Raw genomic sequence first — 25,450 nt, 5'->3', positions numbered from 1 at the left:
GATTTTACCGGCCTTCTTGGAAGACAGCAATGGTCTGAATCCTACGCAGACTGGATTCAGACCCCAACAAGGCACAGAGACGGCTATCCTGGCTGCAGTAGAGGAAATCAGGAAGACCCTTGACAATGGAGGCTGCGCTGCCCTTATTTTATTGGACCTTAGCGCGGCCTTCGACACTGTTAATCACCAGCTAATGATACAAAGACTGAGGGAGGCCGGAGTGACTGGACTAGCACTAAAATGGCTACAGTCCTTCCTCCAAAACAGGGTCTATACAGTTTTTCAAGGGGAATGCTCCTCGAAACGTATTCCGTTGACTTGTGGGGTCCCACAGGGATCTTCCTAAGCCCCACGATTTTCAATGTCTATATGAGCCTGTTGGCTGAAACAGTATACCCATTTGGGGTTCAGATCATTACATACGCCGACGACACACAGTTAATTATCTCCTTGAAGCAATCCAACCACCTGGACCCTGATCTAGCCACCTGCCTTGAGAAAGTCTTTAACTGGATGCGTGGTTCCTTTTTGAAACTTAACGGATCTAAGACCGAACTCCTGCTTTTGGGGAAGTCTGCTCCCCAAATGTAGATCACCTGTGGCCCAGTTGCCTAGCCCCCCCGCCCCTAAAAAACGAATAAAGAGTCTAGGAGTCTGGATTGATTGCAATCTCGATTTTAGAGAGCAAGCACGTATAGTGGCAGCGAGTTGTTATGGCTATCTAAGAATGTTTAGAAAGTTACACCCCCTGCTCCCTTTTGCTGCTAGAAGGCTGCTGGTACAGGCCCACGTATTATCACGAGCCGATTATGCCAATGCCATCTACCTGGGAGCACCCCAGGCTACCATAAAAAAACTTCAAATAGTACAGAACTGTGCGGCCCCTATGCTGCTGAACATTTCTAAACGATCCTCTGCAAGGCCCGCCCTTGCTACTTTGCATTGGCTCCCTGTTCAGGAAAGAATTCGATTTAAGGCTCTGTGTATCACCTATAAGTTAGTGTTAGGAAAGGGCCCACCTTTGATCCGCCCCTGGATCCAACCTTATGTACCTATCAGAGCCGTTAGGTCTGAGAATAAAGGTTTAATCTTAGTCCCCAAGATTAAACGTGCACGTAGTGGAGGCCGACTGTTCACATACAATGCATCCAGACTTTGGAACAGTACCCTCCTCCACATACGTTCCGAACCCGACTATCTCAAGTTCAGAAAACTTCTGAAAACCTTTCTCTTTCATTAATCTCCTCACAGTTTACATGGCGTTGTAGCGCTGGGATGCCCCTGGGTAACCACGCGCTTTAGAAAGGTTCCTTCATTCATTCATCATGGCAGTCTGTCCTTCCTCTTATTTTTGGGGTTTATTTCTTTTTATTGGTATCATTTACTGTATACTCCAAACAGTGCCTTAATCATCAACCTTGTGAAACATCACTTATACAATAGGGCACGTGACAATAAAAACCCCAACCCAACTCCCCACCCTTCTGCGCCCCCCCCAGATCCTGGCCCAACCCCAATCCCCCCCTGGGCAAGCCTAGCGTGGGTCCAATAGAGCAGAACAGAGCTAGGATTCCTCAACTGTACTAGGTAGAATTGCTAGACTGAACGGTGTCGTGTGAGGGTGCTGTGAGTCGTAGGAGGCGCAGATACTTGGGGCAAGTGAGTTCCCTAAATTCTGCACTGAGCAAGGAGAGAATGGGTGCCAGAGGTCAGAGAAGGTGGAGCCGTCTCCTTGAAGTGAAAAGGATATACGCTTCATCCCCAATATATACCATAGTCTGTGTAACCATCCCTGATGGGTAGGAGTCCGATCTGTGCTCCAGTGGGATAGTATACTTTGCACAGCCGCACCCAGGGCAATGGCCATTTGTCTACCCCTACGTGATTTGTGAGGGAATGTGAGTGCATTGGGGAGGCCCAAGATGGTGTACACCGGGAAGCATGGTATCTGTGTATCAAAGTGCTTATGTATATCATCAAGGACATGTCCCCAGCAAGACATGCCTTTATGTTATCTAGGGGGTGTAAGGTACCAATAAGTGATGACCTTGGTCACTGTTTCCATGCTAGACACATTACGGGCAGTGTGTCGTGCCTGGTTAAATATGTCACCCCATTCTTTCTGAGAGAGTGTACGCCCTAATTCTGCCTCCCATCGCCTCTGCCCCGCCGACTTGGTCGGTGATTCAGGGGGACATAGGAAATTGTAAAGCTCAGTGATACGGTGTGTGCTAGTTGTTTTGGTAAGCAGCCATTTTTCGTAAGGGGTCTCTGGGCCCCTGGTCGTATTGAGGGGTGCATGACCCAATTTTGAACCTGCTGAAAACGGTAACGTTCAGTCTCTGGCAATGCAAAGTTAAAGCGAAGGTCTTCAAAGGTTAGTGGACCCTCCGCATCGAAAAAATGCCCGATTGATCTGCACCCCTCCTGATTCCAGTGGTGAAACGCCGTCGGATCAAGGCCCGGTGTGAAGTCTGGATTATTAACAATAGGTGTGAGGGGCGATGGGAAGGAGGTGAGACCACATCTTACAGCGGTTGAGGCCCAAGCTTTCAATGTAGTTCTTGTGACCGGTGATCTATATAACCTAGTGGGTTGCCATGATCTGTGAAGGAAGGGAATCTTCCACAACACTTGACCAGCGATGGCTTCATCCATGAAAAGCCAGTGCTTCTCTGACTCACTGCAGGACCATTCCAGCAAGATTCGGAGTTGAGTGGCGTGATAGTAGCTGCCTATGTGAGGTATTCCGGGTCCGCCCTTGCCAGGGGGTCTGAAACTCAGTTCCTTGTGGATCCTGGGTCTTTTGTCTGCCCAAACAAAAGAGAGAAATTCCCGTAGGAGTGACCGGGAAATACCGGGGGGGGGGGGTGGGGGGCTCCACAGGGAGTGCTTGGAAGAGATACAGAATCTTTGGCAGCCCGTTCATTTTGAGCGCTGGCTCACGACCCAGCCAAGAGAGGCCAAATGTGGTTGTAGTTCAAAGAGGCAGTGGTTTGATTTGAGGCTGTCAGCTTAATACCTAGGTATGGGATCATTTCTGTTGCCCACTGTATCGGGTATGACTGCCTAAGGGCCTTCTTAGTAGAGGACTGAAGGCAAACCCAGAGGGCTTGTGACTTGGAAACGCTGACCTTAAAACCGGAATCTTCTGTGAAGCTCTCGAACTCGGTGAAGAAAGCTGGCAGGGAGGTCCGGGGGGCCTCCAGAGTTCCGCCAATATCGTCTGATGGTATGCTGCTCCTCACCAAACCGAACCCCTGCTGTCAGTGGATTCTCCGGCTCCCTCTGAGCCATGTATAGAGCGAATAGCATGGTGGAAAGCTGGCACCCTTGTCTCATGCCTCGGGCAATCGGGAAGGTGCCAGAGGAGTGGCCATTCACCCTTACCGTAGCTGTGGCGTGGCTATAGCTGCTGAGAACCCATTTACAAAAGCGGTCCCCTATCCCAAACTGTGTGAATGTGGCTGTTAGGTATGTTCAGTGCACCCGGTCAAAAGTTTTTTCAGCGTCGACCGACAACACCACTCGATCCACCCGCAGATGCTGGGCCTTCACAGTGAGATCGAGTAATCTTTGTGTATTGTCGCCACATTGTCGCGTGGACACAAAGCCTGACTGATCCGGGTCCACCAATCCCGGCATCATCCTAATCTAGCTGCCAAAATTCTGTGAAAAGCTTTAGGCCTATGTTTAAAATCGATATTGGCTGGTAGGAGGTGAAAAGTCGGCTGTCCTTGCTAGGCTTTGGGAGCACAACCACAGAAGCCAAAAGCATCGTGGGAGGGATGTCGGAGGTGCCGCCTATTGCGTTAAAAAGTCTGGTTAAAATAGGTGCTAAGATTGCGCAGAAAGTCTTATAGAAAGTGGCAGAGAATCTGTCTGGGCCAGGGAATTTGAGGTGTTTAAGTCGGGGTATGGCTGATATTACCTTTGGGCGGATTGGGCTGTCCAAGCTGGATACCTGTTCTGGGGTCAATTTAGAGTGAGTTATCCCTTGTAGGTAGTTCAGCGTTACCTGCTCTGGAAGGTGTTGGGCTGTATAGAGCTCAGTGTAGAAGTCACGAAACACAGACAATATCTGCATCATTCGAGCACTCAGTACCAGAGGCATCCACCACTGTATTAACGGTGGCTGCCTGGCGATCAGCTCGTAACTAAGTAGCTAGGAGGCATCCGCATCTGTCCCCCCCCACATAGAATGAATGTCGCAAATGTAAGGCTGCATGTTCTGCTCTGTGAAGGTCGAGGGGGGCAAGCTGTGAGTGTGCCACCTCCAACTGCCGCCATACCCTGGGCGCCCCCGTTCGCTTAAGAATGCGCACCAACTCTTGCACCTGTTTGGTAAGGCCCTCTTTCTTCTCCCTGCGGAGCTTGTTGTCCGCTGAGGAACTTGCGATAAGTTCCCCTCTCGCGACTAATTTGAGTGTTTCCCATAAGGTGGTAATTGAGGTGTCAGGAGTATCATTGAAGGTCAAGAATTCCTCCAGAGTCTGCATAAGCTGCTGTACCATGGCCGAGCGGTGTAGGAGTGTATCGTGCAGCCGCCAGGAATATGGTTGTCTACTTTCTGGGGGGGGGGAGTGCTAATGTGAGAGTTAATGCAGCATGGTCTGAGAGCGAGCGGGGTTCAATGTCCGAAGAGGACGCTAGGGGGAGCAAGGATTTGGACCCTAAGAAATAGTCAATTCTAGTGTATGTTTTGTGTGCGTGTGAATAGAATGTATAGTCTGTGGTGCGCAGATGCACAGAGCGCCAAATGTCAACCAGACCCACCACATGTAACCAGTCCTGTCCATTCATCTGGAGAGCCCCAGTCTGCCTCTGCCGTTGGGCAGAGCGGTCCAATTGATTGTCGAAGACCATGTTTATGTCTCCCCCACCAAGATTTGCCTGTCGGGCGAGATTGTTAATTTCATCACTGCTCGTCGCAGGAAAGCGTCTTGCCCGTCATTAGGTGCGTATATAGAACCTACGGTAAAAGTGTAAGCATTATTAGTGACCGAGATAGCTAAGAGCCTCCCTTTAATTTAAGCTTGTTTGATGCCCGCTTTCCCTCTGAGGGCACCAGAAATGAGTATTGCAACCCCAGCCGTTTTTGTTGTGTGTGAAGAGAAATATTGGTGGGGAAAAGCCCTTGAAACATATATGGGCACCCCATTGCTCTAAGTAGGATAAGATGGCTCTTCTTTTAATCGGGTTGTTCAGGCTCTTCACTTTCAGGGTAAGCATTTTGATGCCAGTTATCATAGGAGTCCGGACACAAGCAAGGAGCTGAGTAAAACGCCACTATTAACCTGGGGGACCCTGAACCCATATGCCCCGGGCATATCAAGAGCTCATACTGGCTGGTAGGGAGTTACCTGGGCGCAAAGCCAGGCATATGAGAGACCCAGGGGGGAGAACAAAAACAAACAAACCCCAACAAATACAACTGTTAATTAAAAGATAGTCCGCCTGTGTTTGGTTGAAGTCCGGAGCGACATGCTCTTAGGGAAACTGATAAGAGGTATCAGTGGCCATCATCTCCCCGCTCCCACCCAGGCCCTGCCCCAGACGTTCCTTAAAGGAGACCAACAAGGGGAACCATCTGTTTGTCCCCTGCACATTAGGATAGCGAGGGTCCGGGGGGGGGCGGGGTCTGTCTCCGGAGAGCGACGCCAGAACCCCCTGTCCTTCTTTGGCCATAGTGTCTGGTCAGGGCACAGCTTGCCAGCTGGGGGATTGATTGTTGTCCAGCCGTGGCCACTCCGGCGGTTCCTGTTTATCGTCTTGTCGTGCTTCGTCTGCTGTTGTGACCTCGACACCGAGCAGGTTGCTGACCTCTGCAACAGAGCGAATTTGCCGTAGCTCCCCGTTGAAGGAGAAAATCAAGCGGAAGGAGTGCTCCCAAGAGGAGTAAGAGATGTCAGCTGCCCTTAGGTGAGTAGTGATAGGCCAGAATGCTTTGTGTTTCTGCAACGCGAAAGCAGCTAAATCTTGACATAGCGTAGGTTTCAGGCCTTTGAACTGAAATGTAGGATTGTCTCTGGCCACGCGGAGTATGTGCTCCTGAAGCTGAAATTTCTGAACGCATGTTAGGACATCAGCTGACAGGACCGGGGCTGCCTGCCGGGACCCATTCTATGTGTGCGAACTAATTTGATTAGGAATTCCGGAGGTTTCCCTAGGAGTGCACAAAAAAGATCGACCACCAAGGCCTCTATATTTGTGTCCTCCACCCCTGTCGCTATGCCCCGGATCTGTATGTTGTTACGCCAGGACCGGTTTTCCAAGTTCTCCATGTGGGCCTGAAGATCTAGATGTTTTTCACGTAGCCAAATGATCCCCTGCTGGAGGCCCTCGATCTCCTCGTCCCTGCTGGTCTTGTGGTCCTCTAGGGTGTTGATCCTGTCTCCCAGTGAGTCCAGGTCTCGCCGAACCTCCGTCAGGTCGGCCGACAACTCCCTCTTCATTGAGAGACTGTAGAGAAGAGAATAGCGATTCAAGAAAAGTGCAGTTGATCGGGGCCTCTGCTACATCAACCCGTTCCCTGTCTGCCGGGTTCTTCTGGGGAGTGGGGCCCTCAGCCAGCGAGCTGAGTGTTTTGAGGAGCATTTATTTAACCAATCCGTCTTTTCTCCCTTTACCGGTGGCCATTCCGATTTCGTGCTCCTCAAAGATCAAGGTGGCTCGCAGGGGATAGGCTCAAGGGGCCGCCTGTTTTTCTGGGATCCAAATCACCCCCGCCGCCTATGCTCCAGGGCAGGGGGCGAATCGGACATCGCCAGCCAGCAGTAGATGGGCCATCAGTCCAGCCACGATGGCCAGGCCCACACCACAGGGCTAAATAAGTGCCTTCTCAGGGGATAAAGCGGGAGGAGGGGTCCCCAGCTCCAAGGACGCTACCGCTTTTGAACTGTCTCCCCAGGGTGCTCGGCCCATCCTGGACCTAGGCCCATCCTGGACCTAGACTTTTTGATGCCCTCTTGTGGCCCCGCCAGAGTTACAGGGAGAGGGGCCCCGGCCGCGTAGGATAAAGGGCTCAAGGTCTGCTCATCTGCGCTAGATCCAGCCAACGTGGTCGCTGCAGTGTGTGCAGCACTGGGGGGAAGGGGGAAAGAATGAAGAACCGGCCCAGCCCCTGATCTCTGATACTTGCTGTGGATATCCCACTCTGGTCTCCCTGACCAGGCGGGGATCCCTCCGCCTCTCTCTGCAGTGCAGCGCACCTCTGTGGGTCTCCTCAGCCCCCCGCTGCAGCCGCTCCTCACCTCTCTAGTTCCTTAATCCGCTGCTTCCAGAGTAGGGGGGACCCCCACAGATGCCCCAAGCAGGGGCCCCATCCAGCCGACTCAAAATCCCCAGGGCCTTTCTGCTCCCTCTGGGCCGGTCAGACCACAGCGCAAGGCCTCCGTCTCAGCCTCCTTCCGCGCCCGCGGAATTGAAGGGAAATTTCCAGAGAGCTGTTCTCTCTCCCTGTGACCTCGTCCGTTCCAGCTCCACTGCTAAGCGGCCCCGCCCAGTGCTCACAATGCCGCGCGGGGGCCGTTCAGAATGGTGCTCTCCTTGTCTCTTCCACAACAATCTCGCTACCGTGACCAGGCGTTGTCTTTCACCAGTGGGCCGGACATCTACAATCGCTGGGCGCCCCTTCCACGCAACTGATATCAATGAGCGAGGGGCCCAGAGAAACCCCCAAACCCCTCTAGCACTCAGAGGGTAGTCAGTCGGGAAGGGCTGTCTTTGATGGCCGCCACTTTACATAGGCTGCGGATGGGGCCTGCCTGGGCAAGAGCGTAGAGATGAAAAAGCACGTTTCACCAGGTCGCCATCTTGGCCACGCCCCCTTTCCTCTTATTTGTAAGGTTGTCACCTTACTGATACTTATAATATTATACATCTAGCATTTGTATAGTGTCTTCAGCAATTAGTATGGCACCCAGAGGCTTCATTGTTTTGGGTGCTGTTTCATGTGGTTGGTATGCCAATGTTCAGAGAGAGAGAGAGAGACTAAATCTGTGCGTATGTGTTTGTGGGTGCCCACTTGCACATGAGGGAGGTAGAGTGTGTTTCTGTCTGGTAGCAGAAAGTGTCATGTCAAGAGACTAAAATTAAAAGCAATCTTCTAGATTGATACTAGGCCCAGTAAACCCCTAGGAGAGCATAGGGCTCTGGCATTGTCTGCTCTCAAACTACAGGCAGCTGCCCCTCCCATCGATACATTTAGCCATGGGGCACACAAGCTGAAGGCAAAGATGGACGGGGATAGAATTGGAGCTCCTATGTATATTGCCCTTGATTTCCATAAATGCTATGAATCCTGGGTGTCAGATTTTTGAGGGTTGAAGGAGGAGGAGTGCTTCTGAAGATGCTGTATTGGCTCACAACTAATTTGAGGTAGCTCGGGCAAGGCTGCCAATGTGTATATCCTTACCATGAGGTTAACGGCTCAGTGTGAAATTGTGAGCATGAGCTGGGGGCAAGGTGGCACAATGACTGGTCAAGACAATCATTGGCAGTTAACTCCAGAGAGCAGAGATCGAACAAGGCTATCCGCAACAGTCCCCATAACATCATAGAAGGCAGGTAAACCCAATTATTCAGGCAAACACCAGAAGATAGTGCCAGTATTGTGATCAGAGAAGATAATCTCAGCATTCCTACAGTGTCAAGTGAATTCTAGCCGTTATGCAGTAAATTTTATAAAGGTCTAGAAATCTGATTGTAAATTTATTTTCGAAAATCTTTTTACTGTAGTTTTTATCACTATAAGACATAGTGTAAAGCAGCAAAAACATTGGAACAAGTTGGCATACTTTTAGTGAAAGGATTCACAAACGGTGAGAGGTTGACAGGGCAGGTTAATTCCATGTAGTACCTCAAAAACGTAGACAACCAGATCTACAACTGTAAAGAGCCATATGAGACCCATCATTAAGCCTCTGTTATTTCCCGTACAGGCTTGTCATCTCCCCTTTTGCCCAGGCAATGCCTCCCAGTTTCCATCACACCTCGGGTGGAAGCCCTGAAGTCTCGCCATTGATCCCAGATCTTGTTATAATTTCCATGGACACCCTCTGACCTTGTAGACCAACTGCTAAGCCTGTATGCACGAATCCGAATTCCAGGCCCACCTGTCCACCCTGTGGTGGGGGAGGGCACTACAGCCTCACAGTGGGCTCACATCCTGCTTTGCCACCATCACGGCTGTGTTACAAAATTGAAGATGGTATTTGGGAATGTTTGGTAACGCCATATACCCAGCAGTGCCACGTACGGTCTAATCTTTATAGCAGTGTCCAGTGCTCTGGACAGATGCCTCTGTCCCCTCCCAGAACGGCTGTGTCTTGGGACACTCCCAGAGTGTATGGAGCAGAGATCCTCTCTCAGTACAGTCATGCAGACATCTGTAATTGGCAATCTGACCGATTTTATGTATTTGTGTTCTGGTAATGTAAGCGCTGTGAAAGATTTTAAGTTGCACTAACCAGAAGCCCAGCCATATGCAAATCAGTCTTCATCCTGCTCTCCAAGGGTACAGTCCAGCCCGATCTGTTAAGCCAGGTCCTCCCTGGACCAGAAAACAAGCATTCCAGGACAGGGTGTAGGGTATCACCCTTCATCAGCCAGGCTAGCTTGAATCCAGTGGCACAGCGAGCAAGGGAACCACGTATGGGGATGCCCTTGGCCATTTAGGGTGAACATAGCAAACACAACAAGATGATTGACGGAGTGCTGAACCCTTTCAGACACTCACCCCCAGTCAAGAGATCTTGGTTACATCCATTGTTCTTTTGCTCACCATGCCACCCCAGTTTGGACTCAGCCATATGCAAATCAGTCTTCACCCTGCTCCCCATTGGTACAGTCCAGCCCAAACTGACAGGCCAGGTCCTCCCTAGAACAGAAAACAAGCATAGCTGGGCCCAAACAGGGGTGGTTTCGTGAGCAGAAGAACGATGATGGATTCAACCCAGACCTTTGACTGGAAGGTGTATGAAAAGTTTCAGCACTCTGTCCATCATTTTATTGTGTCAGCGGAAAATGTACACTGTAGACTCTGTAGCAAAAGAGTAAATTTTGCAAAGGTGTGCCAAAGTGTCAAACGGAGCAGTGGAAAAGTAATGGTGCTGACTGAAGATATGGAGAGCGATGATGAGGGCCTGATCAATGAAGTTCAGGATATGGTTCTCATGGTGGGTGATTTTTATGTGAAATAAGGTGATCCGTATGAGTGTGTAGACCCATATGTAAATATTCAGGTTGGAGACAAAATGTTAGAATTATTAGTTGATTTTGGTGCTGGAATCACCATGATCACTCAAGAGCTGTTTCTACACACCGGGGAAAACATTGCTATTGGCCCCAGACCGATCCCCAGTGTCCTACAAGGGCTGCAGAATTGAGTTGCTGGTATTTTTTAAATATACTAATGTTCAAAGGGAGATGTATTCAAGTTAAAATCTATGTGAAGTTAAAGGGTTGAACATCAAGGGTTTCATCAAGGAATACTCAGTATGTTCTTAAGTCCTAGAGGAAAAAAGAGGCACTGGTCATTAGAAACATCAGTGTGGTTGAAGAGATGCTGAACCGCATAGGGAAGGGGGTTTAATACATTTTTAAAACTTACCTGTCTGCCGGCCGGGTCCTGCGTTTTCCTGCTCTCTTGCCTGCGGCAGGAACAGGAAGCAGGCAGCCTCTCTTCCCTCCCCTAAGCCAATCACAACGCTGCAATGGTAGCGTTATGATTGGTTGGGACGCCGACCAGCCAGGCGTCTATGGGGAGGCCAGTTTCTCCATGTAGGCGGCATGCAGCCTACATGGAGACAAGGCAGAGTGCGCATGACTGGTTTGGTCGGCCCCAGAGGGCTGACCAAACAGTCAGCGCCCTCAGCAGTGGGCAAGCAATTCCTCCCCTATCCTAGAGCAGGACCGCCCACCTCCAACTAAACCCTTCTGCTTTCTCGCAGTGCGAGTGGCAGAAACATAAAATGGTAGTTTTACCATTTTATGTTTCTGCTTCTCCTACTGCGAGAAAGCAGTGAGGTGACGCTCCTCCGCCCTAATGGAGGAGCCGCCCCATATAACCATATTCCAAGATGATGTGTTAATCTATGCTTATGATTGCCTAACACATTATACTGTACTTAATCAAGTCCTCATTATTTTCCAAGATCAGGGTGTTGTACTAAAAAGGGATGTGTGAATTTTTAAAAGAAGCAGTTGAATACTTAAACCATGTGATCTCTCCAGAAATGCGATACCTGAACACATGTATGTAGCGAAATACTGATAAAATGTGGATCTATGACTAGGACCGATTGTTAATTGTTGAAAAATAAAAACACATTTTCAACAAAAAAAAACATGTGATCTCTAGTGATGGTGTCCTGCCAAAACCGGTTTGATTACTGCCATTATGGAAGCACCACTCCCTGTTGACAAAGTTGGAGTTAAGTCCTTTATGAGACTCTGTAAATTTTATTCACAATTCATCCGTGACTTTGGATACAGGGTTTGACCCATCTCCAATTTACTGAAAAGTAGTTGGAATTTTTCTGGGGAGAGGACTGTGAATCAGCGTTTGAGGATATTAAGTCTTAGTTGGCAAGTGTTGAGACTCGAAAACCCTGTGATCCCATTCTCAAATGCATCTTGACTGTTGATGCTAGCAAGTTAAGTTTAGGTACTGAGCTGGCACAAAGGAGAAATATACCATTGGATTTGCATCAAGAGTTCTCTGTTATGCTGAATTGCATTATTTTATTCAGTTATTGAAAAAGAGCTGTTGGCATGTTTTTGGGCTATTGAGAAGTTTAGGTGTTATCTGTGGGAAGATGTTTTGTTTTACAGTCTGATCACAAGCCCTTAGTTTTCATTCTAGGTGGGACCAACGCTAAAAACAACACACCTAGATTGGCCAGGTTTGCTTTGCGACTGGTCCACTTCCAATTTGATGTAGAGCACATCCCTGGGTAAGAAACATTAGAGCAGATTACCTATCATGTTTTCCTAGCAAGAGAAGTGTCCATGAGAATGATGATTCTGATGATGAAAGTTGTGTAGTTGCTGCTGTGGAGGTTGAAAAAGTGTGTCCATTTTCTGAAATGGATTGGAAGGCTGCCACTGGTGAAGGGGTTGGCCTACAGAGAGAACGCTGGACCCTAAGATCCAACCATTTAGTAAAGTGTTTGAGAAGTTGTCTCTAGAAGATGGGTTAGTGATGAGATCTGATAAGTTCAGTCCTCGAGAGATACTAGAAAAAGCTCATAAGGGTCATTTAGGGGCCACGCTTACAAAACGCACAGTGTTATCTGCATTTGGGTGGCTGCAGGTGGACATGGAGGTTGAGCTACTTGTTAAGGACTAGTGACAAGTTTCTGAAGACAGCCAGTCTCCCTTTAATACCCATTAAGTGCCTGCTGGTCCATGGCTAAAATTGGGTATTGATTTAGTGGGGCCATTCAGTTCGCTTCCTTCCCACTCACTGTATGCCTTTGTACTCATTGATTATTATGCCAAGTGGCCTCAAGTCGCATTTGTGGGGGGAACCGGATTCTAGAGCTGTGTTAAATTTTCTGAAGGATGTATTTATGCGAGAAAGGTTCCCAGAGGTTCTTGTATTGGACAGTGGGGTTCAATTTGTTTCGTCAGATGTAGAAGGCCAGTAGTATAAAACATTTCAAGAGTTCTCTATACCACCTCCAAACTAATGGTTTGGTTGAGCGTCTTAAACGTGTTTTGGTGAAGTGTGTGCGATGGTTTCTATTGAACAAATGTGTGCTGACCACAGCTGTTCAAAATATGTTGTGGTTTTACAGGACCATTCTACATTCATCGACAAATGTTTCCCCCTTTGAGTTATTAAAAGGTAGGAAACCTGCGACCCAATTTAGACCTGCTTGAGTGTTGAGGTGGCTAAAAAGGTTTTATCTGTTGAGGAGTTAGACAAGGTTGTGCGCTCAAATGTTACTACTGCTCAACAGAAGCAAAAAGAGTACTATGATGAGAAAAAGAGCATGTGTGTTAAACCAGCCACTGTTGGGGACCATGTACGTATAAAAAGAAATCCATGTTTATTAAGAAGGGAGACACCAAGTTCTTGCAGCCAGTGATGGTAGCCAAAATACATGGCAGTGCAGTGCATGTTGTTGTTCGCCGTTGGTGGAATGTCTCCAAAGTTTTTTTAAGTGTTACCCAACCAAAACAGCTCAAACGGTTGTTGGGGGCAAGAATGATGTGTCTCCCCAAGACAATCTGGGACAGGGTCTTGTTCTCAAAAACCACATGAGTCTGGTCATATGAGGTCTCAACCTGCATAGAGGAGTTTAAGAAAACCTATGATTCCTGTGAGTTACAGATAAATCCTCCTTTTGTAATAAGGAGGAATGTACAGACAAATCATCCTTTCTCTTTCAAGGAGGAATATAACTAGGGTACACATGTTCCGATGTCTTTGTTATTGTTCTTATTTGTTTGTTTACTTGTTTGGTTAGTTTTTTTATTTAATATATATTTAGTTTCATTCTTTTTGTTAGTTTCACCCGTTTTCCTTTTTTGTGTAAAAAACTTATATTAGCATTTGTAAGCATGTTATGAAGAATATATTGTGCACTGTATATGTTGGTTATAAGTATATATTGTGCATTTGTATATGTTGGTTATGAAAGGGGAAAACCCATGTTGTGTTCTGGTTAAGCTCTATCCCACCAGAGTTGTTTGCCAGCTCATCATGCTCCTTGTGGAAAGTTGGTGTGGAGCTATGGAATGTAGATATTGAACTGGGCTGGAGTTAGAGATTGTCATTCCGTGGAGGGTGCCTGCGAGCAGCTCATGGTAGTTTTGCTGTTTGTTGCAAACGCCATGGAGTACCTCGTCTACCAATCTCTCAGTCCGCCGCCTCTTTTAAATTTGGGTGGTCTTTAAGCTTTCTGTCCGTGGTGCGCCAATTGGATCCGTCGATGGAAAACTTCCTTTGAAGGCCTAAAATATTAGGGACCATTAAAATAAGAGCATTAGGCTGCCCCCAGTTTAGGGTGAACAGTGTATTGTTCTTTTTTTCTGTTCATCACCAACGGGTAAAACCTGGGGATAATGGTCCGAAACCCCCCCCAAAAAATGAGCACCCACCTCACCCTGAAAGAAAGCTCTCAGGGTGTGTGGGTCATTATTTTTTTGTTTGTCAGAAGCAAGCTCAACGTTTGGGAGATTGTTTCTGAAAATCAAAAACTTTGTAAAAGTGTGGTGAATGGCTCTCAAAAGAGATGGTGTCTGTCACCAAACCTTTTGTAACTTGAAGGGAACAACCGTGACCTCCGCCACCCTGATAACCAGAGAACTGTCTGTAAATCAGTCCCTTAGTTTTATAGCTGTATTTAATGCATTAAGGTAAGTATGTTGTCTACTTATTTTACTAGATCAAATAATAATACTTTTACCATATTTTAATAACATGCACAGCCATAAAAGATTCAACAAGTTTAGTAGCGCTTTAATAATGTGACGTGGTGTCTTTTCCCTCAAGGATTTGACGAATGGAAATTTTGAAGAGAACTTGCAATCACTGAATTTAAAAGAAGGTGTGGATTATTTTCACTTCAGCTAACAACTGAGGAGGTATGTATTTTACAGAGTAATATTACTTATTTGTATTGAATATAAATCAAGTATTTACATGCAATTACACATCAAAAGTGATACAGATTGTTTATAGCATATAAGGCTTTTATGAATTTTGGAGCATGATGCAGGCCAATCTTCAATGGAATTAGGTGAGGATTGGGACATGGATTATACCGGATGCTGCCACCATTCAGGCCAGTGAGGCTTGAAAAGTAACACTGAAGTTGCTTCGGGAAGGTGTGCCTTTTCTTCAGTGTAGGTCAGATAACTGATCCCAAGCAGAAACGTTATTTTGGGGGATTCTAAAGGAAAGATTATGATTGATAATAAATCTTGATGATTTTTGTGTTTGCAACTAGTTCCATAGTAAATGCATTCAGGCCCGATTCACAGAACTAACTTAAGACAAAATCCTAAACTTACTACTTTTGGTATTCACAGAAGGCATTTAGTAGTAGTAAAGTTAGGATTTTGTCTTAAGTCTGTCTTAAGTCTGTCCTAAGATTGTCTTAAGTCTGTTTTAAGTCAAATTTAAGACACAATCCTAACTTTACTACTACTAGATGCCTTCTGTGAATACCAAAAGTAGTAGGACAGTGTTAGACCTGGCACCTTGGCGTGAGTCTCCCTTCCACTTTTTGTCGCTGTGCCTCATGTGTTTTTATGGTGTTGGCCGCTCAGAGCACTGTGCCACTGCCAACCAGTGCCACAGTGCAAGTGCTCCCTATTTAAAATGTATATGTTGGTTGGATTCCATGATTGGTTTATTTGGTTTACTGTCAGACCCCAGTAAAGTGCACCAGGAGTGCCCAGGGCTTGTAAATACAAATGCTGCTGGTGGGCTTGCAGCACTGGTTGTGCCACCCACAGAAGCGGCCTGGTAAAATGTATCTAGGGTCTGCCATTGCAGAACCTGCGTGCAGTCTGGTACTGTCATGCTGACTTGGCAGGTGCACACACTTGCCAGTCCCTAATCCTTCCCTTAACTTCATATCAGTCACCCCTATGGTAGGCCCAAGGGCAGGGTGCATTGTAAGCATAAGGTAGGACAAGCCCTGATGTGTGTGGCATGTCTTAATAGTGAATGCAGCCATTTTCGTTTTTCACTATTGTAAGGCTACCTGTTCTCCATAGGCCAGAATGGGCTGTTAGAATTGTTACATCCTATGATCCTAACAGACCCAGGGAACATGGTAGAAATTCGAGGTAATATATGCCTGAACTCAGAATAATAAAATACATCTTTTAGTAAAGTTTATTTTAATATTCTGTGTTTGCAAATACCACTTTTAGAAAGTTGGTATTTGCTTCCCTGACCATTTCAGCCCGCCTCTGCTATGATGTGTATCTGCCTGTCTGGTTGTGTGAGTGACAGGGCTGGGGAAACCCAGAGGGGCAGGGCTAGGCAGCCTGGTGGTGAATAGGAAGATTGGCAGTCAGATGGGTGGGAGGAGTACACCTGGGCTCTGAATAGGGTTGTGCTCTGCTACCACAATGCTGGCTCCACCTCCTGCGGAGCGGCTGATGTCTCTGCCCTGCACCCTGAATAGAAAGGCAGAGTCATGTCAACAGAGTGCTCAAGAACTGGTTTGGACTGGGCAAAGGCCCCTCAACCCCAGAGGAACAAAGGAATTAGGGGTATAAGTATTGGGACCCTGCTCCCAAGACATTAGAACAGATCCTGCTGAAACAAGAAGAACCCCTGCCAGAAGAGAAGGAACTGGGAAAGCTGTAGAAGGAGTAACTGTCCCTGACCTGGGGGATTGACCTGCAGTGGTTGCCTTGCTGCTGAAGGAGAGGAGAAAAGACTACAAAGACTTTTATTTCAACTTGTGCTTAAAGATCTCCAAGGGCTTGAACTGAGCTTGCCCCCTGAACGAAGTCCCAGGACCAGTGGACCTCCTCCCCAGCTCCCCAAAGTCTTTTGGAAGTGCCTGCTGCTGTTGTTGGGCCTTCTGAGGGACTGCGTGTCGCAAGGAGCTGGAAGCGCGACGCAAGAGAGAGAAGCGTGCCACCGTCGGAGCTGCTGTCGTTGCATCTCGCAGAGAGTGTCGCCGCTGCAGCATCGCATCGAGTGGAAGCGTCTCGCATCATTCTGGAAGTGTCTCGCATCGCCGAAGAAGCGTGTCGCCATCGCAGCCATCGTAGCTGTCGCATTGCACCGCATCGAGAGGAGAGTCTTGCATCGAGGAGGAAGCGTGTCGCCATCGCAGCCATCGTAGTTGTCGCATTGCACCGCATCCAGAAAAGCGCCTCGCATCCACGGAGAAGCGTGCCGCCGTCGGAGCCGCTGTCGTCGCATCTCGCAGAAGGGGTGTCACCGCTGCAGCATCGCATCGAGCAGAAGCGTCTCGCAACGTCGGAGAAGAGTGCCGCTGCCAAGGCCGCTGTCGTCGCATCTCGTCAAGGGTGACGCCGCTGTAGCTGACGCATCGAGTCGAGTCTTCTCGCAACATCGGAGAAGCGTAACGCATCTGGAAGATCCCGTCTTTATTTCTTTTGCACCAAAAACTTCAACGCATCGGCATCGCTGCAACACTTTCGTTGCCCTGCGTGTCAAATCTAAGGTACATTGACTTAAAGTGTCGCATTTAAGAACTTAAGAGAAACTAAGCAATCTTATACCAACTAAGCAACCGTATTGTGTATTTTTAATCGTTTAATGGTCTTGTGATAATCCTATATAAAGATTCCTTATTTTTAATATAACTACCTGTGTGGTGTCCATTTGTAGTGTTGTCACTTGGTTACTGTATGTGTTCACAAATGCTTACCCTATAACGCTCTGAGATAAGCCTTGTCTGCTCGCGCCAAGCTACCTAGAGGGTGAGCAAGGGGTTGTTTTAGTAGTGTAACCCCTTACCCTGACTAGAGGAAAGGTTCCTGCTTGTCACGAGTACCTACCTGTGCCAACCAGAGAACCCGGATTCTAACAGACAGACTTAGGACAGACTTAGGACAGACTTAGGACAGACTTAGGACAGACTTAGGACAGACTTAGGACAGACTTAGGACAAACTTAAGACAAAATCCTAACTTTACTACTACTAAATGCCTTCTGTGAATACCAAAAGTAGTAAGTTTAGGATTTTGTCTTAAGTTAGTTCTGTGAATCGGGCCCTTCGTGTTAATCAAGGACAGACAGTCCTGTCTTTAAATTGTCCAAGTCTTTGCTTGGAATTGTTAGTAAAGAGGATGCATTTATTAATTGTTTGTTCTGGTGATTCTTCATTCTTTGGTTGTGTATAGGGGCACCAGGCTTTCTGAGTGCATTGCAGTAAGGAAACAGTGACAGTGGCCAATATGATAAATGCATAACTCACAAACTGGACATACTGTAGATAAACGGAAGCTATCAATCTACCATTAAAGTCGTTGTTGGAGTTACAACAGCTTACATCTGCTCAAGTTTGGGCTCACCCCAAGAAGATGAACCTCCAGAGGAAGATATTATGAAACTACTCAAAATGAGCAGCTCTTACTTTCAGAACACAAGCAATTTAATACATTTGCCAGTTTAGACTTCACAAGCCCCAGCTCAACAGAACTGCTTCTTTGAAAATAAAAATCTGAATCAGAAAATAAAGCAAAACAGACCATGATTTTCAGAACCCAGACAATTTAAACAGCCAATGGTCCTGGAATCCAGTTCTGTTACAAACATGGCATGCTGCAAAATTCATATGAGTCGTTTCCGTAATGTAACCACTAAAGCAAAAAATATTTGAAATACTGTAATGGCAATTGAAATAACCAATCAATCAAAATATTTTTACAAGTTCTTGTCATATATTCTTCAGTCTCCTATTCCTGAAAGTTTGTCATAAAGTCTTCAGCTTGTGATTCCTGAAAACTCTATCATGCCTCCTTGCAAAAACTGTGGTGCTGCTACAGTTTTTGTCTAGAAGAACAAGTTACTTACCTTCGGTAACGATGTATCTGTAAGAAACATTAGTTAGTTAGATTCCTCACCTTAGAATATCCCCAGGCGTCAGACTGGATCCGGAAGATTTTTCGTCAGCAATACCCCTTGCGCGTCGCTAGGCGTCGTCTGCGGTTCCGCGTCCGTCGTCGGCGTCGTGCGCCGGAATGACGTAGTCGGAGTACTTAGACGCCGCCATCGCGCGCTGACGTCAGTTCTTGTACATAGCTTTCCGCGCCAGGAACGCAGAGCCAGGCAAAGACCGACACTGGTGCCAAAAATAAAATCTAGGGGCCTGAAAAGGATAACAACCCTAGATGTCAGTTCGCAGAACGGGGAGGATGGGTGGGTCGGTGAGGAATCTAACTAACTAATGTTGTTTACAGATACATCGTTACCGAAGGTAAGTAACTTGTTCATCTGAAAGAAACACGTTAGTTAGATTCCTCACCTTAGAATAGATACCCAAGCAATACCATCCCCGGTGGTGGGTCTGCGAACCAAGATCACACCAGAAAGTCCTGGAGGACAGAACGGCCAAAGAAGCCATCCCTCCGGACTTGGCTGTCAAGGCAATAATGCCTGGCAAACGTGTGTAGCGAAGCCCACGTTGCCGCCTGACAGATGTCCTGCAAAGGGACACCCCGTCCCAAAGCAGTGGTAGCCGCCGTGACCCGAGTAGAATGGGCGCGCAGCCCAACAGGAGGGTCCTTTTTTGCCAAGGAGTAACAAATTTTGATGAACAAAACGACCCACCGAGAGATGGTCCGTTTGTGCACAGCTTTCCCCTTCTTAGCACCCACGTATCCAACGAAAAGTTGGTCGTCCACCCGGAACTGCTTTGTGCGGTCCAGATAGAAGGAGAGCGCACGTTTTGGGTCCAGACGGTGGAGCCTCTCTTCCTCTTTGGAAGGATGCGGAGGCGGAAAGAAGGTGGGCAAGGTGACAGACTGCCCAAGATGAAATGGAGTCACCACTTTCGGAAGAAAGGAGGGACGAGGCCGAAGGACAACCTTGCCCGGATGAACAGAGAGAAAAGGAGGCTTTGAAGATAAAGCCTGGAGCTCACTCACCCGTCTAGCCGAGGTGAGGGCTACCAGAAAAGCAGTCTTAAGCGTCAGCAGACGAAGAGGACAGTTATGAAGAGGCTCAAAAGGAGCGCACATTAGAAATGTGAGAACAAGATTCAAGTCCCACTGAGGCATTACAAAAGGGACAGGAGGGAACGTGTGAGTAATGCCTTTTAGAAAGCGTGTAACGACAGGGGACTTGAAAAGAGAAGGCTGATCAGGAAGCCGCAAGAAGGCAGAGATGGCAGCAAGATAACCTTTCAGTGTGCCCAGGGCAGAGCCCTGCCGGGCCAAAGAAAGAAGAAACAGTAGAACCTCAGAAAGAGGGGCGGAAAGGGGATCCACAGCCTTTGCTGTGCACCATGCCACAAATTTGTTCCACCGGCAGGCGTATACCGTCTTTGTGGAGGGACGCCTGGCTGCCAGAATGACATCACAGACTTCAGGAGGCAAGTCAAATGGCATCAACTGCCGCCGCTCAATCTCCACGCATGGAGGTGGAGGCTGGACAGGTTCGGGTGGAGGACCGTCCCCTGCTGCTGCGACAGAAGATCCTCCCGAAGGGGCAGACGTATCGGAGGATCGGTCAACATACTGAGTAGCTCGGGATACCAGTACCTTCGTGCCCAATCCGGAGCCACCAAGATGACTTGGGCCCGGTCGCGCTTGATCTTCTTCAGCACTCTGGGCAGAAGTGGTATAGGCGGAAAGGCGTACAACAGACCGCAACTCCACTCGCGTCGAAAAGCGTCGCCGAGCGAGTGCTGCCTTGGAAATTCCAACGCGCAGAACTGCTGACATTGCGCGTTCTCTTCGGTGGCGAATAGATCTAACCAAGGCTCTCCCCACTGCTGAAAGAGACCTTGCGCCACTTCGGAGTTCAGACGCCATTCGTGATCCATCATGCACCGGCGGCTGAGTTCATCTGCTCTGGCGTTCAGAGAGCCCGCCAGATGTTGAACCACTAGGGTGACGCCCTGGTGTTCCAGCCACGTCCAGAGGCACAGAGCCTCCTGACAAAGGGTCCACGACCCCACCCCGCCCTGTTTGTTGCAATACCACATGGCGGTGGTGTTGTCCGTGAACACTTCCCCTGACAGAGGGAAGGAAGGCTTTCAGTGCAAGTCGGATCGCTCTCAACTCCAACAGGTTGATGTGGAGACGAGACTCCGCCGGAGACCAGAGGCCTCTGATCTCCGCCTCTCCCATATGGCCACCCCATCCCAGGAGGGACGCATCCGTCACTACGACATGCTCCGGTTGGGGAAGGGAGAGGCTCTTGCCCTTGACCCAATCGCGGTCCGTGAGCCACCACTGCAACTGCTGTGCAGTGCCATCCGAGATCAAGACATGGTCGGACAGGTTGCCGTGATGCTGGGCCCACTGAAACTTCAGGTCCCACTGCAGAGCCCGCATGCGCCGCCTGGCGTGATGCACTAGTAGGATGCAGGAGGCCATCAGCCCCAGAAGCCACAACACTAGCCTGACCGAAACCCAGGATAGAGGCCGAAAGATGGGAATCAGGGCCGGAATATCCCGGACCCGCTGTTCCGGTGGATAGACCCGGAACTGCGCCGAATCGAGAACCGCTCCGATGAAGAGGAGCTTCTGAGAGGGACTCAGGTGTGACTTCGGCACGTTGATGGAAAATCCCAGCAAATGCAGGAGATCCGCCGTAGTCTGGAGGTGGGAGACGAGTGTCTGGGGCGAGCCCGCCTTCAACAACCAGTCGTCGAGATAGGGGAAGACTGGAACCCCTGATCTGCGCAGATGAGCTGCGACCACCGCCATCACTTTCGTGAACACACGAGGGGCACTGGTGAGGCCGAAGGGGAGCACGGTAAACTGAAAGTGCTCTTGGCCCACCGTGAACCGCAGGTAACGCCGGTGGGCCGGCAGGACCGGGATGTGGAAATATGTGTCCTGCAAGTCCAACGCTACCATCCAGTCTCCAGGGTCTAGGGCAGCTAGAACCTGAGCCAAAGTTAACATCTTGAACCTTTCCTTCCGGAGGAAGGCATTGACGTTCCGGAGGTCCAAGATAGGGCGTAGGCCCCCTTTGCCCTTCTTGGGAACCAGGAAGTAGTGGGAATAACACCCACGACCTACTTCTGGGCTCGGAACGCGCTCGACGGCCCCCTTGGCCAAGAGGGCCGAAACTTTCACGTGGAGAAGATCCAAATGATTCCCCGAGATACGGTGGTGCTGCGGTGGCATGGCTGGAGGGGTCGTCTCGAAGCGGAGGGAGTAGCCCCTTCGGACCATTTGCAGCACCCACCTGTCCGATGTGATGGACCGCCAGTGGAGCAGGTGATGGCGAACTCTGCCGCCCACTGGCGTGGAATGGGCCTGAAAGCTCGGACTAGGAAGGCTTTGAGGCGGATGCTGCCGGGGTGGATGTGGGCTGACCGCGTCGTCCTCCAGAACCGCCTCGGCGGAAACAACGTCCGCGACCGCGCGCAGGTTGGTTCTGCGGCTGGTGGCTAGGCGGACGTGAGGAGGCACCCCTTCCTTGGCCACGAAAGGGGCGAAATGCGGAAGTTTGCGACCGCGGGGCCGAGAGGCCCAAGGACTTGGCCGTAGCCCGGGAGTCCTTAAAGCGATTCAGCGCACTGTCCGCTTTCTCACCAAAAAGTCGAGTGCCATCAAAGGGCATGTCCATGAGAGTGCTCTGGACATCCCCCGAAAAGGACGTGGACCGCAGCCAGGCGTGACGTCTAAGCGCCACTGTGGTAGAAATCGCCCTACCCAGCGAGTCCGTAGTGTCAAGCCCACATCGGATTGCATGTCGTGCTGCATCCCTCCCATCGGCCAGAGCCTGGGTAAGTATTGTCTGGGCCTCCTCCGGACACAGGGGCAGCACGTCCTCCACCGTATCCCACAGAGAGTGGGAATAACGGTCCAAAAGACAGGCGGTGTTCAAGGACCGCAGACCCCAACTAAGGGAGGAGAACAGCTTTTTGCCAAACTGTTCCAGTCTCTTGGAATCCCGGTCCGGCGGAGCGGTCGGGAAGGAGGATTGGGAGGTAGAAGCCTGGATAACCAGGCTCTCGGGGGTGGGGTGTTGGGACAGAAAACTGGGGTCGCCCGGAGCAGGGCGGTGGCGCCTGGCGACGTTCCTGTCCACAGGAGGGACTGTGGAGGACTTGGACCAGGTGCCCTGCAGAACGTCAATGAGGGCCTCATTGAATTGCAGCAGAGGCTCAGTGGAGCTTGCTGCAGACTGAAGCACCTCAGTGAGGACGTTAGTCCTCGCAGCCACGGCAGGCAGCTCGAGCCCAAGGGCTGCGGCCGCCTTGCGCAGCACCACAGAGAAAGCAGCACCCTCCTCCGAAGCCACAGTCGGAGGAGAGATGAATCCAGTGTCCGGAGAGGTATCCAGCCCACTGGCCTCCCCCAGTTCATCTGCCCAGTCTTGTGACAGTTGAGCCTGAGCGGCCATAGGATCCTCGGATCCCTCCCATTCACCCCCATCATCCGATTCCTGGTATGCAGGAGGAAGGATCGGAGCCGGGCGATAGACAAAATGTGTCTCCAGCGGCGCCGAACGCGGCGTCCATCGACGCCGTATCGGCGCCGGGCCCGGAGTGGGGCTGAACCGGGGCTCGACGCCGAGCGGAGCCGGCGTCGGAGGTGGTACCGGTGTCGACGCCGGCGGAGGAGGCGTGACGAGGTCGACCGGCGTCGGCGGGGACTCGGGAACGGGTCCCTCGGGCGCTTGCGGCGTCGAGGCCGGAGCCGTCAACGGCGCTGGGGCCGGAGCGGCAGGCAAGGTTGCCCAGTCGGGTCCGCGGGGCCCGAAGGCGCGCCAGCGGGCATCGACGGCGGAGCCAGGTTCCTCATGGCTGAGAGGAAGGCACTGACTTCCGCCGGCGTCGCGTCAGTCCCAGGGACCGGTGGGTATGGGGACTTGCGCGGCGCCTGTGGCTCCGCCGGAGCCGCGGGGGTGGAACCACCCTGACCCTCGGCCGAGTCGCGCGACCGGCGAGGGGAGTCCGAAGAGCGGTGTCGCCTCTTGGACTTCTTGCAGTGCTTCGACTTACCCGAAGACTTGGATCCCGACGACCGATGATGACGTCGGCTGCGGCTCCGCGACCGATCCTTGGACCTCCTCCTGGACCGGGATCCAGAGGGGCGCGGAGCCGAGTGGCAAATCTCGAGAAGCTTACGGGACCGCTCCCGTCTAGCCTTCGAGGTCAGGGCCTTGCAGTCCGAACACGACTCTGCGTCGTGGTCGAGGCCCAAGCAGTAAAGGCACCGGCGGTGATGGTCCGTAACCGACATCAAGCGGCTACAGTCAGCACAGGCTTTAAAACCAGGCATCCTACCGGCACCGGAGTCGAGACAAGATCAAAAAGGATCGAAAAAAGTTAGTCAAAAAGTGACTAAAGGGGTAGCTCTCCCGGATCTGCGCTTACTGGCGCAGAAAAAAGAAGAACTGACGTCAGCGCTCGAGGGTGGTGTCTAAGTACTCCGACGACGTCATTCCGGCGCACGACGCCGACGACAGACGCGGAGCCGCAGACGACGCCTAGCGACGCGCAAGGGGTATTGCTGACGAAAAATCTTCCGGATCCAGTCTGACGCCTGGGGATATTCTAAGGTGAGGAATCTAACTAACGTGTTTCTTTCAGATAAGTAATTACTTTGCTTAGTTATTTTGGATCTTGGTTGAAAATATATTATATAATGTGTTGTAACTCCAAATGTACAAAAAAAAAAAAAGATTCATTCTTGGTCCACACGCAGATAGGTCAATAGGAGGGAGATTCTAATACTATGCTCAACTCTCAAATTAGACTTGTGCTTACTTCCACTTTTATAGCTTGCTGTGAGCATGGGTGTTGTCTAATGCTGTAATTCCATTGAACAAACATAAATACCAATAGCAAATTTAATATAATGTATGTTTTTATTTTTAGGTTTACATGGACCAACAGACAAGATACTGCAATCAACATTGCCAGAGATGTAATGTCAAAGTGACAGTTTTCTAGATTATAAACTGATTTTTTAGGGATTCATACAAATAGTAACTTGTACTTGCCTTACTTAGCTGTCCTTCGGTCTCTTGAGACTAACAGCCTGTTTATGACAACTACTCATTAGTATTTTTATTATTTTAAGATTTTAAGTATTAATCTTGAATATGGTATTACCTAAAAATATGTGCACTTTAGTTCCAGCCTACATCGGCATGGTTTGGTAGCACACTAAACTTGTTGATATCAAGTAAATGCTACCTACTCTACCATTGCAATAGTTTGCATTAAGATTTTGTTTGTACAATTGGCAAATCATTGTGATAAAATATTGTGATATATAATCTAGTTATTTTACGACGTAAATATTTTCAGTGATATTTGTACTCATCAGAACTTTCTTTGAAGGATGAATTTTGATATGGCTGTATCTTCCAAATGAATTTTACCAATAACATGCATTAAAAAAAAATTAATAACCAACAACGTCTGAGCTTTTGTATCGTCCGTTCCCCCATGAAAACTCTTATAATATGGGTGAAATAGGATGACTAAGGAATGTCTAAGTAAAGAATCATTTATGCTAAGATATTTATAGAATAGATTTAGAATTTTTGTATAAGTTATTTTGGGAAGCTGTGTGACCTACCACCACAGTATTAAGTGAGTAGAAAGCAATAGTAGCCACTATGAAATCCATCAGAGACCATTTTTACATATGCTAGTATTCAACAGGAAATTAATATAAATATATCCATTATGTTTTCTAGACGTATTTTGATCTTCTTTAGGAATCCTTTAGGGTGATTCTGTAAAACATTACTTGATCATTTGCTAATTAGTCAGAGTTCAGGCAAAATGTTATTCTTTGA

General features: G+C 49.1%; 1 protein-coding gene across 1 annotated transcript in view; it reads left to right on the top strand.

Moving 5' to 3' along the window:
- Positions 1-25,061, top strand: part of QTGAL (queuosine-tRNA galactosyltransferase) — a 2,029,717-nt gene extending 2,004,656 nt beyond the window's left edge. Inside the window, exons 12-13 of the mRNA XM_085616796.1 lie at positions 14,507-14,598; positions 24,519-25,061. Coding sequence (XP_085472922.1) covers positions 14,507-14,587 — 81 coding nt within the window. The 3' untranslated portion in view covers positions 14,588-14,598; positions 24,519-25,061. The remainder of the gene's footprint in view (positions 1-14,506; positions 14,599-24,518) is intronic.
- Positions 25,062-25,450: the final 389 nt, after the last annotated feature.

The sequence above is a fragment of the Triturus cristatus genome, chromosome 7 (assembly GCF_964204655.1).
Source record: "Triturus cristatus chromosome 7, aTriCri1.1, whole genome shotgun sequence".
Lineage (NCBI taxonomy): Eukaryota > Metazoa > Chordata > Amphibia > Caudata > Salamandridae > Triturus > Triturus cristatus.
The sequence above is the reverse complement of the archived record's forward strand: the minus strand, read 5'-3'. Positions and strand labels throughout refer to the sequence as shown.